Genomic DNA, 14,622 nt, shown 5'->3' on the forward strand with positions numbered 1-14,622 from the left:
ATAGAGTAAGGATGTCTTGCTTCAAAGACAGAAATAATGGCATAAAAAGTTGGCAATATTTCAGTTGGCAGAGGAAGAATAAGAAAGATAAAGGACAACTAAAATTTCATTTCTGTAGATTCCTTTTGTATAAGAGTAAATGTATTTATCTTACTATAAAACCAGAGTAAAAGTGGTTGTATTGGTTTCTGTGTTTGTCCCTGAGCTAGTCTGAGGCACACTGCAGCTAAAAGCACACAGCTTAATGAGCTCTTATCTCCCAGTGATACATTAGCATACTGTATGTGAACACAGTCATTAATTATTAATGATGTGCAAACATTCCTCCTTTTGGATACATACATTGAATAAAACTGGACTAAAGAACACTTCAGTATCAATCTGTATCTAATCTAAAAATTAACATTCCCAGAACAACAATAAAAACACTTTATTTCTTCCTGTGAAAGTGAGCGATAGCAATGCTGCAAAGGCAAGCACTGGTCAGAGTCCATTTATTGTGTTATGTGTCCATCAGTCAATCTCTGGCATACACTTAAACCATTTGGCCATGTGACCCTGGTGCTTGGCTTGTCTTTGTTGAGCGTTTGAGTTCAGTAGTCCATCTGTGTAGTTGCCGTACTCACTGATGGCGTCTTCAACACGCGTGATGTAAAGCCAGCTGATTATAACGCCGAAGAACTAGAGAGCAGGGAGAGGAGGAGAGAGAAAAAATACTTGATTATTATAATCAAGATCTTACTTATATTAATATGATACTAAACTTTTAATACTTCATAAAGTATTCAATTAAAAACTCATTTTAATCTGTAATTTATGAGGCAAACTTTATTTTTTATATATACCAATTATAATACAGCAATCTTAATTCTGTTATTGTACAAAATACATTATTTAAAAAATGCTTTTGTACACTGCTTTGGCAATGCTAACACACTTTCCATGCCAACAAAGCTCACTGAATTGAACTGAATTGAATTGAATTGAATTGAATTGAATTGAATTCAGAAAGAGAGAGAGAGGTTCACTGATTATAACGATGAAAAGTAGGAAAGTATACCCAGTAAAAGTATACCCAGTAAAAGCTTTGGCAGCTTTTTCCTTACTCTGTCTTAAATTCCACCACATGAATCCAGTGGAAACATGAGACTATAGTTAATTTATGAAAGAGTGTTTTTTCCCGCAAACATGGCGATGTTTACACATTTACATATTTGTAGCTGACGGTGTCTTGTTGTGTCTGTTTAAATGTATTGGAAAATTCAAAATGAAATGTGAAAGAGCAGGAATCTCTCTTGTTGGGTTACCACCCTGTCATGGTCAGGGAGCTCGTGTGCCTCAGTGACCTCTAGAGCTATGCCAGTGCGAGTTTAACTCCTTGTAGACCACCTAAGCTGGACAGGTGATATGACAAAATCTGTCATGAAAGATCTAAACCTGAGGTGGAAAAGCAAGAAAACATACAAGGCCCACTGCAATTAAACATAAAAAAATTAAATCTATATCAATATTTCTATACATTGATTGATGTCTTGATCTGTCTATCTATCTATCTATCTATCTATCTATCTATCTATCTATCTATCTATCTATCTATCTTTTTTTTAAACTGGCAATGTTTGTTCTTTGGTTGAAATCAGTAAATATCATCTACTGTGATTGTTCATTATTAAGTATTATTTGTGATCCTCTCAGTTACCAAAGTTGCCTATCTCTGCTAAAGGTAAAAAATAACCGTATAGGAAGGGAAAGGGGCATGTTTAAGTGCAATATAAATGTTTACTATGTTTTATTTATGATAAAATATTAATGTCACTGCATTTTGTAGATGATTTGTAAAGCTAGAAAAACACCAAAGTCCGACATCCTGTAACGTTACAAAAGAGTAATGTATCAGGAGTTCAGCCTCTTTGATCTAAATGTACAGCGTGGACCTTAATGCTCATTTTATCATGCCTGATGTGTGGAGTTGTAGATGTACCTGAGAGGGAGCACTTTCAGTAGTTCCTTTGATCTTTGGTATAAGTTTCATTTTCATACTGAAACTGACACTGAATGTTCTCTTAAAATCCCCCCCTGCTATGAGAGATTTAGCAAATGTATCAAGTTCACACTCACAGACACAGAAATGCAATCTACATACCCTGAGTATTACAAAAACTTCAATCAAAGGAGAAAAGCTGAACTTTTCATTGTGTAAATCATGAAATGAAAATTATCTGTAAGATAGTAAGGACACTTTAGTAGAGTTAGCTTTGTTGTGAGGACACAGTTATGTCGAAACCCTATAGGAGCTCCAATTCACTGCAGACTTACAAAGTAAGTTATAAAAGTTGAATGTTGTTTACCAGCGTGTCTGTTTCCTCATCTGATCTTTGAAAATCTCTGTCTGCGCTGTTATTGCAGAGTGATCAGACTGCATTTGGGCATACAGGCCATATGATGGACAGAACAACAGCCCCTGAGGGTCAGGCAAAAAAAAAAAAAGTAGACTCCTCTACTGACTGGCCCCACATTAATGATTTAAACCTACCTTCGTGTTAACAGATGGAACATGGGGCAAACTTTAAAGCAATGATACACATCAAATAAAATACTTAAAACTCAGATTCTGTCATCATAGATAGTTGTTTTCATGCTGCTTTTCTGTTCAGGAGTTCACATGTTTGACCGGAAATTTACATAATGGAAGAGGAGCGGGAACAAAACAACTTAATGCCAAAACTGTATTTACTAAACTTTCTATAACTTGTCTGCTTTGAATTGCTTTACAATCTGTTCTGTTATAGACAATGCCAGTTTGAGGGATATTTGATTGACTTGAATTATACAGTAAGTGGTCCAGACTTTACAAACCCATCTACATTAGTTATGGTAACGACTGAGGTCCAACAATCAAGACCACTGGTGAGGCAAAAGAAGAGAGAGGCAGATTCATCATCTCAGAGCCCAAACCCCAATGTCCTCTTTCCCACCAGATAAACTCACTGATGGATGAGTTGATCCTGCTGCAGTGACTCAGATCAGATCTGTCACACTGGATTGGAAGTTGCAGTGTTGAGAGTGACACCAAAGACACTTTGAATCCTGATTTGATCAGCCAGGTGTGCTGGACAGAAATGCACTTGCTGTGTGTGTGCATGGGTGTGTGCATACCTGAGGAAGTAGGATCCCTAGAAGAAGTCCAGCCATTATCTTATAGTTGTCTATCAGCCAGATGAAGAAGGCATCAGTACAGCCTCTGATATAGATGGAGTCGATCAAATCCAAACGCTGCAAGACAAGACACTTGTTACACAAAGCAGTTATTTTTTTTTTTTAATTGCTTAAAGGACAGGGAATTACTAAAACTACAACTACTACATACTCAACTATTAAAGACATTGCTCCTTTCGACCAAAATATGCAGATAACAAATGCACCGTTGGTTTAGAAACAGACTGATATTTGAGTGATTTCCTCCAAAGCAAAACATATCTGAGAGCAAGTACAACACAAACAAGGATGAAGACAGGAGGTAACAACATCAGCAGGTGTCAACAAACAGCCTCAAGTCTGATGGGAGACAGATGCTGACAGAACAGGGTGTATCAAACAGATTTTTTTTTAAATAATCATCATTAACTTCATCTACTTCTCCACGCACACACACACATAGTATATATATCATGAAGTGCTTTAATGCAGACTCTTTCATTTTCAATGAGCTCTCCACATTTTACCATTTTGAACAGGAATGAGGGATTTCAAACTGAATTCACCCAAATTTGAGCCAACTCACTGGGCTTCTCTGAGAAGTCAGAAATTAATCAAGCATAACATTCAACCACTAAAACTCATTTTTCTCTTCAGGAATGCAAGTCAATAACTATAATTTGACATATCATTTAAGAAATATTGATGTGCTTTACTATTTTTTCAGTTGTTTTGTAAATCAGTATATTTGAAAATTCATGGATAACAATAATAATTATATTTTAGCATTAAAAATATCATTTGGGTTAAAGAGCTTCTACATATTGGTGTATTAACCATTGCAGAAACATAAAAAAATGATTTTGGTAATTACCAATGCTGTTAATTCAGGGCAGCTGTGGCATAAACCTTACTTTGGTTAGGGTTAGGGTGGTCTAATAAATTTGTTGAGCACTGTATGTATTAGGGGTGTAATGGTACAGAAAAATTTCGGTTCGGTACATTTTTGGTACAGTAATTGAAGCGAATAAATATATATACAGTATATATATATAAAATCATGAATATTCTAATCAACAGTGAAATTCTCATTGTTATAACTAGTATAAATAAAAGATAAATGGTTGACACTTCATTAACGCTTGTCAATGGTTGTTATCATGTTTGTAAATAATGGCATGTTTAGCATATATAACTTCATATGCTGCATTGATTGAAAGCTTAGAGAAATTATTTGTAAAACCCCTAGAAAGCACTAAAAGCATCCAACTATATTATACACTAGTCATGATCTGTAAAAATGATTTCGATGTATTATTAAGCTGCACCAGATGTTAATAATTCTTGTAAATCCATATGACTTTTGTAAAGCATTAATTTCATGGATGGACAGTAAACACTGTTTCGTAAATACATCCTCAATTCAAAACAGGAAGGAAACAGTAAAGATCGGTGGAACTGGGCAGTGCTGGTCTTTTTCTCTCATATTTACATATTGTATGTTCAATGGACGATGTTAAAAATACATCAATGTTTACTTACATTCCTCATGTATGTCAGTCTTACCTCTTTATTTAACACCTGGTACCCACACAGAGTGTTGGCCACTTCATTAGGCTGTGAAAGAGAGAGAAAAAGAAAGAGAGAGATGTAAAGATGGTCACTAACAGCACTCACAATAACACACCTCAAAACTGCCCCTTTTATAGACATGGATGACAGTTCAGAGCCATTAAAGTGCCTGAGACGCCATCACCAGAGTAACAGTCGTGGGTCTGTTTGACAATAAGATAAAAGCCGACCACAATACTGTTGACTGTGACATCCGACTTGTCCCTGTGACATTTCAGTTGTGGTTTTCCAGATAACAAAACACATTTGTTATTCAAATTAAATAAGATGAACTGCCAGTCTCTTGTGTTGTAGCCCTCTAGTACAAGAAGAATATATAATACTTAACACTAATTATTGATAAAATATAGGACTCACATTTACACACTGTCAACTCATTCAAAGAAATTCTAGGAAATCATCGACACAGACAACACAAGTGGTCCGTAATAATATAAGAGCATATTAAAGTAAAACTTTGTTAAGCTGAGCTATTGTATAGGGTTGTCACCATACCAGAGCTCTACCCTTATATATCACACTATTAAAAACAAACTTTATCAATACCAATTTCAAGACAACTGTGATAAAAATTAAAGCCACAGCTTCCCAGCATTGCATAACTTCTTGTTTTTTATAGCAAAACTCATGCAGACTGTCTCAGTTGCTAAAAAACATACTGAACATTGGCAGCATCTGTAGAATTTATATATTATTCATATTTCTCTTCACTCGATTCAGCTTTTGGTTAAAAATATGACTCAACCAGTAGCTTCAGTGCTTTTTTAATACTCCTGATCATCAAAATGATGGAGATCATTGTTTTAAAACAGGTGACATGAAAAACTAAGTATTGAAAACAAGCTTAAGCCCATTTTAGACTGGGAGCGTGACACGTGCCTCTCAAAAGCGACACGCCTGGATTTTCAGTTTGATTGCATGTTAACAAGTCAGGGCTTTCAGACTGCCTGCATGTGCAGCACGTCTCGAACACCTGATATGCACGAGATCAGAGTTTAGAGATTCGAAGTCTCGCCTATTTTTTCTACGCACCGCGAGCAGCTATGGACCATATTAGACAGGAAAGTGATAAATGGGGAGCCATATTTACATCATTGTAGCACATATGCACATAGAATATGTTTACAATGTGTTCTTGATAACCCTGAGGAAGGCCACAAACTTAAATGCGCCTGTTTGATAAAGTTGCTCTCTAAAGATCTACTATTAGTGAAACTTCCTGTCTCCACACTGGTAGAATATGTCACAGGAAAGTTAATCACAGTAAGTGCTTTTATGGTTTGTGCTTTTCAAATTAAATGCCTGGTTTAGCATTTCTGTAAAGAAACTCCGTTCACTTGTACAGAATGCTTTTGTTTTAAATAGTTCCTGACATACTTCCTCTATAAACTCAACAAGTAGCTTGTAGGGGGGTTTATCCAGGTAAAACTTGTGAAGAAGGACGGGGTTTGAGAACAGGGAGATTCAGCTGTCATGCAGCAAACTCGCGCCCTGTGCGAAAGCCGCACCGGCAGGAGCCAGAGCAGACACGTGCGGCAAACTCAGGCAGCAAAACACACTCCCAGTCTGAAACGGGCTTTACTCTAGTGACTGAATGTAACACTGAGAACACAGAATACAGGAGCAGCAGTGCTTCGTGAGTCCAGCTTTGACCAGGGCTCTTTTCTCTTCAAATAAAACTTTTGTTTGGACTCTTTTTTCCCCCGTTCACTCTGCACAGTGTAGGTGTATAGATTAAGGGAAGTGAATTTTCTGTTATGTGTGGGAGAAAATTGCCTGTGAGCCTGTCTGCTCGGCAAAGGCTTAATCACCATTATAAGGATGCTGGGATGCATTTTAAAACGCCCAGCCATTACAGTTATTACAATAATGACACAGAAAACTGAGAGCTCAAGGATTCAGAGAGCCATTATAAATGTATATAGTCTGGAATTACGTAACAGCAGCTTTATCCATGCTCTTTGGGTAATGTCACACAAGCTGCTATCTACACATCAAAGACATAATGACCACAATGGATCTGGAATATGTGTCTCTCTTCAGTAGGTGGTGTTGGGGATTCTAAACCAGGATTTAAACAGCACCTTTCATTCAGCAGGCATGGGAAAAAAGCATACTTAATCTATGATAACTGCACATCTCAGCTGTTTTAAAGAGTGATGCTTTGATTAAACATTAGACCTCTATGACATGCTCAATGTTGTGGTGCCATCAGCTTAATCTAAGCTCATACCGTGGCATGATAGCTCATATCGCTACAAAGTTCCTATAAGTGTGTTTTGTTCTGACTGGTCTACATCACATGAGGAACATCTGTAATGTGTGGAAAGGTTATCCAGTATGAAAATATAACTCACAATGAATAAATATTGAAGTGTTTGTATTAGCTTCATCCTACAGCTTCTTTTTTCTGTTGTTTCTAAAAACAGTGTATTAAGTGTTATGATAACGCTAACCACACAATCTGTTCTGCCAATCTGAGGGATTTTATTGGTCAAGTCTAATGTTGGCTTTGGTTAACAGAAAAGACCTGGCCAGAACTCTTATGCTCATGTTTAGCTCCCAATCACATCACCGGTGTAATCTGTCAGCAGGGGTCTTTTGGCTTCACTTGTGTACAGCTAGTGGAGCTAGAGATTGTTTCTTGATATTGATAGACATTTAATGGCTGTTCCTAATGTTTTAAAGAGTATATTTGTTGCATATTGTCTCTGGAGTCCCAAATAATTCCAAATTCTTAACTGAATCACAGTCAACTCATTACCTTCATTGTTTTCTCCCATCTAAGCCATCAAGCTGGCTAAAGCTACAATGTTCACTACATCGAACCCATCCAATCTGATTATCTAATTGGCCAAATGGTGTATTTGCATGATCAATGTCCAGGATCACACCTTCTAAACGAGAGAAATGCTTGTATGAGTGTCAGAGTATTGCATATGTGTAGAAATTTCCCAAATTCGCTGCATTTAGGCAGTAATATGTAGTGTGTTTACTTATATAGGTTGTGTTTTTCAGTGAACAGACATTTTATTGGACAGCACTACATTTTAACTTCTAACCTAACTTTTTCATCATAATCTGACCCATAGTCTTCAGCCACTACTAATGACTCAGGTGACATCTTGATACCACTCATAAGACTTGGCTCAGTTCCCTTTGAAGTCAAAAAGACTACATGCGATTTTTTTCACATATACATTTCCAAAAAAACACTGATAGACTGTGATGTCTAAACTAAATTACACAAAATAACTGCATCCTGTGTTTCCTGGAATGCCCTTAAATAAATGATCGCACCACTAGGTCAGTACTCTGTCCTCTGTGAATAATGTAATAATAATGTGGTGCTGTGTGAGACACACATCAAAATATAGAGTTAATGATATTCCATTAACACACAGCAATAATAACTTACCTTAAAGTTTTTTAAGAACTTTGACATTCTGGCTCATTAAATAAGCCAGAAAGCATAGAGCATTTCAGTTAATTGTGACAGCAACAGTGACAGAATCATCCTTGTGAAAGTACAAGATGTAAGGATACAACAGGTAAATCAAACCCACACTTAATTTCATACAATGCACTGCAGCTGTAACATGTGTTCAAGTGTTGTACCAATGGGGGTAGAAATGGTGAATGCAACTAGAAAGCCCTAACAGACCACTGGTTCATGCAACTGTAAGGTCAGAGCAGCTACAGTGGTGGTGATATAATAAACAGTAAAGGTGGCATTAGTGATACCTACCTTAGAAGTGATACAGCAGGTATAAGGGACACCACAGGCGAGTGGACCACGTGCAGAACAGTTGTGGTACATGTTGACCCCCCAGTCTTTATACTCCTGACCTCCACAGCATTTAAACTACCAGGTAGAAATGTGGTGGAAAAAAAAAGACAAAAGAGCGAAATTTAGTAAGATAATAAATGACTTACAAGGAAAGGCAGCGCTATTTACAGCGCTATATTCATGTATAGAGTAAAGTGCTTACAAAGCTAGCTAACAGCCCAACACATTATTTTACAACCTTTGAACTGTCAAATGGAAACAGCAGCCCTGCTTAGGCCTTAATCAATTCCTAAAGACAAAGGCCTTTTAAATGGATACTTACAAAATATTGGTTGTAAATATGGACAGAAATGTTCATATCTTCTGATATTGTTATTTCACTTTATCAGCCAATATCTGCTGATTTTATCCTGATAATATTGTGCATCTTTACCCACAAAGTAAAGGAAACAGAAATACAGGACACAAGGAATCCCATTTCTTGATGGAATAAACCAAATCAAACAGTTATTAGAATCAGTATTATATTACTATACGATACAATACCATGGCAATATGCAGCTCGTAATTTGAAAATGTTTAACTTAAACTTTCTTGCTGCTTGTCTCACAGTTTCACAGATGGCAGTCTTAAAGACTGAAGAGTGTCCCTCTGAATCAGTAACACTCTTATCCCAAAATAATAGTGGTACCAGCAGACCTCTTGGTTTCAGTTCACAAAATAAACTCTAACCAATTATCCTTTATTGCCCTCTGTTTCAGCCATTAACAACAAATCCTGGAGAGAAGGAAACACCATTACAACACAGGGAAAATAAATGAGCTTTTATTAGCTATCTAAATGAAGGTAATCGTTATTGGTTTTGGCCTAGAGGTTTAGAGACGCCAGGACAATACAGTTCTCAGGTCAAAGTAAGAACTTTTGTAATAGTTTAAATTAAGTGCTTGTAACATGGTTTGAAATTACCCTGCTGGGAAAACAGATGTGACAAATGAAACCAATAGCTACCATGGCATAAACTAAAACATCACTGAAAAACAATTAAAATAACTACTCAGAACTTTCCAAAGTTACAAATACACCTTTCAAGTTTAAACGTCAGCACATGTTTAAAAATTATAAGCTTCAAATGAAATAATTATTCACTAAGAGAGAAGTCTAATAGGAAAGATATCACAACCATGAAGATGAAATGTTTTTCACATTGTAAAAAAACAACATTAAATATATACAGAACCCAAATTGAAAACAGTCCAAACAAATTAAAGCAGCCCTCATAAGTTTAAAATGTAATTACAATTTGATTCAGACCTTTATAGGAGACAATATTTGCTGCCTCAGAAAGTAAATCCTCACAGAGTAACCAGAGAGCAACGCTTAATCTTATTTCAGTCATTCATAGAGGAAAAACATAACAAGAAAGAGATTTAGAAAAAGAAAAGGCACAAAGGGTCAGACTGACGGAGGCAGGAGGAGAGAACAAGACAGAGAGATAAAGACTGAAGATGAATAAATGAATAAATATGAAGCTGCTCTTTGTGAGGCTCTGTGATCAGTATGTGTGCACAGCGCTCATGTGGGAAGATGTTACTTTCTATTCTTGTTGGTATGACTCGACCGAGGGCATTTTCCTTTCTTTGTGTCAAGACTCAAGCAAAGGTCAAAGGAATTCAAAGGAAGTCAAAGCAATTTGATGTGTTTAACTGTCAGCAACTGGAATGGAAGTCTAGAAAGAGGACAACTTGAAACCCTTTCTGAAGAACAGCTGTACAGAGAAATGTTGTTCAAAATCCAGCAGTGAATGCTATTTTGATGTAGAATGATGTAGAATTCAGAAATAGACATTTCAATCTACACAGGGTCAACCTGGGGGACCAATCACTCACAACACTTGAGACTGTAGAAGATGACTGGAGCCCTTTTCACTACAAACTATTCATTTAAAGTTATACAAAAATTGAAGTTATAAAAAATTGGGGTTTGATTCAGTTTGTCCTAAAATGTCTCAACAAATTTGTTTTAATTGTTCCTTTTGATCAGGAGTCATTAGTTTTGGGACAACTTTGGCACACTTTTGTCATGCTAAAATGCTGATGTAAATTTGCTGAACTGTCTCTTTATCGATGGAGAACATTTCTACTATAATCCTCATACTGAGCTGTCTATCATTTCAAACAATTTATTTAATTTGTTGAATGTTTACAGAAGTTTTTGGCATGCACGGGCGCCCAGAACATTCAGCGTCTTGGACATCCTCTCTGCCTTTGCTAAATCTTTTGTGCCATTCATTTTCTGACACCTTAGCAAAAACAAAGATGATGCTGAAGATGATGTGGACAATGGAACTGATGATTATGATATTGAGGTCTCATGATGATCATTTCCTTCGCTGCTTTGTTGATTATGATATGGACTATAATTTAAAAACAAACATAAAACCCAGCTTCTACCCTGTGCATTGACTTTAGCGCTGTATGCCAGTGACTGTATCCGATCAGACTTGAAGCAGCATGTGGCTCTCACTACTGTTGTTCCTCCTGTCTAGAGCCTTGCCTGTGTTGTAATTACTCTTAAAAGTCTGCCGCTACGGACAAAAACATCTGCTAAATGAAACTTTAACACTGTTAAATTGCTATTTTAGCATAGTTTACGTGAAACCAGTTTTCTTTTCCCTTCTCACATTAATTATAACATTTATAGTTAAACATGTTGCTCAGAGGATTAAATGTGACCGTTTTCTGTCTTAAAACGACTTTGTTCTGACCCATGTGGAAATGAATACAGACTTATATTTAAAGTCATTCTGTTAAGTATTTCTCCTGAACTTAGCTGTGTTTTTTCTCCCTTAAAAATAATAATATTCATCAGTTTTCACCCTACAAAGACTGTACAAGATGCTTTAGGTGTACGGTATAAGTAAGTTTGCTATGAGGACCTGGGATGAGAACATGCTGTCCTTTAATGTGTTTCTATCACTTGTAGTGTTCTCACTGTGCTGGGAACATTGTAAAGAGGTTTTCAAGCAGACCTTTAACTAGACTCCAATCAGACTACCTGAGGCCAGGAAGTACTTAAGAACTGTTATCCACCATCCTTCTAAATGTCAAGCTTGTCAAGCTTCCTATTATTCCATTTATAAAGACAGCAGAGGAGGAAGGCAGAGGATTAAAAAACATCAGACAACAAATGGGTTTCTACTCTTAAAGATCCTCTTAAAACATGTTGTTCAACTTGAGATGAAACAGATAATTACAGGTTTTGGCTTCAAATTAGTGTTATGAGCAGGATGTTGGGATTATATAGAACAGAGCTTGTTTCAAGAGGCACAGACCACTATAATGTCAACACTGGCTGAAGATAGATTCACTTCCAAAGCTTTTATTATGGTAATAGAAAGAAAACAGCAGAACTAGAACTTTCTTAAGGAGCCTGCTAATGGTAGTGATGCTGCTCCACTAGGAAGACTGGTTTGGAGGTACAGAGGCAACATTTCTCTCTGAAGAAATATCTGCAGCATACACAGACCTCCTTTTTCTTAATCGATCTGAACATGTTCCATGTTATCCTGCAGACATTTCTTCCCTCAGTTTCATCTCCTGTCCCTCCCTTGCCTGCACACTTTATGTCTCCCCTGAGATGAGTCACGAATTCACAAATATCTGAAAACTACATCAGGAAAACTCAGTTTTCACAGCTTCCCTTCAGTCCTTTGCTGTCTGGTACATTGTGCTTTTATGGTGTCTTTTGGTAGCAAAATCTAATGGGCTTATACTTCAATACTGCACACATCATATTTTTAATAAGAGCACAGGTAACTCATGCTATTAAAGGCCTTATAGTAAGCATACATTAATAGTTAATAGAAGATGCTAATAAACATTAAGAAGTCTCTATAGGTGTCAATAAAAGCACAATAAACACCTTAATTGGAGCTAATGAGACAATCAAAGGTCCTTTTTAGAAACGTTTAATTCATATACAACTCATTCACTATAATAAGATGCTTAAGTCTCCACAGTATGTGACAGACTAAAATGATGGACTTGATTATGAAAATGAAAATTTTACAACAGTATTATTGCAGCAACTAGATGTTCACTCAAAAATGGTATTGTGACAAAATAATGACCTATCTTTTTAGTTATAATTTTTTGATATTCCAAATTATTTGTAAATTTAATCTAGCTATACTTAAACCCAACATTGGTAAAGTGCAAGTCAACTTAAAGTTGTTGAAAGAAGGTAAAGATAAGTTCTAATTATCTAATTTTGATCTCAATTGATTGTCACTTTATCATTTATATTTTTTGTGTGTAGTATTTTTCATCTAATCTTTCACCATTATTTAAAAAAATGTATTAACACTTTGTTGTCAATATTAATTTATTTTAAGCTTTGTTCTTAAACTTTTCTTAATATGTTACATCATATTTTTTTTAGTGAGTTAATGCTAAAGGGCCGCATAGCGGCGCAGGGGTCAGCGCTGTTGCAGACAAAACAAAAGTCATGCTGTTTTCAGATGTTTAGTCCCAGAACCTAGCCTCAATCATCACTTGCTGGAGTCACAGATTGAGTCTGTTTAGAGTTACAGATATCTTAGTATTCTCATTGATAATTCCCTCCCTTTTATTCAACATATTCAGCAGCTGGTAAAAAGGTTTAAACTGAAACTGGGTTTCTATTTCGGGATTAAATCCCACCTAGCTTTTGAGTCTAGAAAGAGACTGGTAGCTGCAACTTTTCCACCAGTGCCTCGTCTCATAGCTTACATGCTCTGGACACTGTGTATCATGGAGCTCTGAGGTTCATCCCTTATTTCAAAGGGCCGACTCACCACACACATTTCAGGATAAGAAATATTGTAACTTCTACATTTTGAAAATTTCACTAGACCATATTGTGATTTTATCTAAATTTCAATTAATTTCCCAGCCTTAGTTTCAACTTGCTTGTTTTACATAACAATGCCCAGTTAGCACACCTCTGCAGTTCAAGTTGCAGCATGTTTCTTTCTGCTTTAAAACTTAAAAAAGCTTGGTACGATTCCACAGCTTTTTCTTCCAAGCAACAGAAAAGCTTTTATCATAAAACCAATATTCACTTTTTAAAAAACACTGATGAACAGCCTCAGAACACAAAATGAGTATGAATTTCATTTTACACTGATGTCCCAGAGGACAACAGTCTGTAGTTTAACAACAAGGAAGAAAAAAGGGAGACAACAAAGGATCTACAGTGACTGAAGCAAACAATCCATGGTATGACGTGAATGATGGTCTGCTCTCTCCGATTCAAAGCCGGCTCTTCCTGATGGATGGACTAACTTTGAAGACCAAAGTGATCAATAATGGCTCCTGCAGCTGTAATATCAGGAGACTAGTGTCAATAATGGACACACAAGTGACCGATCTCTGCTGAGAGAACAGCTTTGAGTTTCAAATAACTTCAGAAAAACAACAATTAAGTTCTGTAGTGGTTTAACCTGTTTCTTTACTTGACAGTTATCTAAGGATAATCTAACTGATCAATACTTAAAGTCAAATGGACAATTATGCAATGTTCTGTACAATAATTCAGCTTTTGTTACAGTGCTTTATAATATTTAAAGTGTTCCTTTCACTCTAATTGGCATATTCAAATCAAACATTTAGCTCAGAGCTCAGCAATGACTTTATCCAGTACACATATCTGTAGAGTTAAACTCTTATTTCTTTCTATATATTGTATTATATTTTGTATTTTTATATAAAATAAGATGTTCTATGTAGTTTTTACCTTTATCTTTATGCTTAAAACATAAGGCTTATGCTTATGAGCACCAGGAAAGCCCAATTTCTCCTTGGTAAACATAAATATTAAACTCATTGTTTGGTTTTACACCTCAACCAATTCATATTTAATGATTGTAAAATGTTTTCATTGAAACTATAAAAAGCAGATTTCAGATTTTAAAAAGTTTTATTTTAGATTTTCATGGTTTATTGTTATTGGCTAACAACATAATG

The 14,622-nt window shown here is 36.1% G+C and overlaps 1 protein-coding gene across 1 annotated transcript in view; it reads right to left on the reverse strand.

Moving 5' to 3' along the window:
• Positions 1 to 415: 415 nt before the first annotated feature.
• The window catches only part of tspan15 (tetraspanin 15), a 47,161-nt gene continuing 32,954 nt past the window's right edge, over positions 416 to 14,622 (reverse strand). The window contains exons 5-8 of the mRNA XM_041794511.1: positions 8,576 to 8,692; positions 4,762 to 4,812; positions 3,157 to 3,273; positions 416 to 681 (exon numbers count right to left, since the gene is read on the reverse strand). Coding sequence (XP_041650445.1) covers positions 514 to 681; positions 3,157 to 3,273; positions 4,762 to 4,812; positions 8,576 to 8,692 — 453 coding nt within the window. The 3' untranslated portion in view covers positions 416 to 513. The remainder of the gene's footprint in view (positions 682 to 3,156; positions 3,274 to 4,761; positions 4,813 to 8,575; positions 8,693 to 14,622) is intronic.

Source organism: Cheilinus undulatus, linkage group 1 (assembly GCF_018320785.1).
Source record: "Cheilinus undulatus linkage group 1, ASM1832078v1, whole genome shotgun sequence".
Classification (NCBI taxonomy): domain Eukaryota; kingdom Metazoa; phylum Chordata; class Actinopteri; order Labriformes; family Labridae; genus Cheilinus; species Cheilinus undulatus.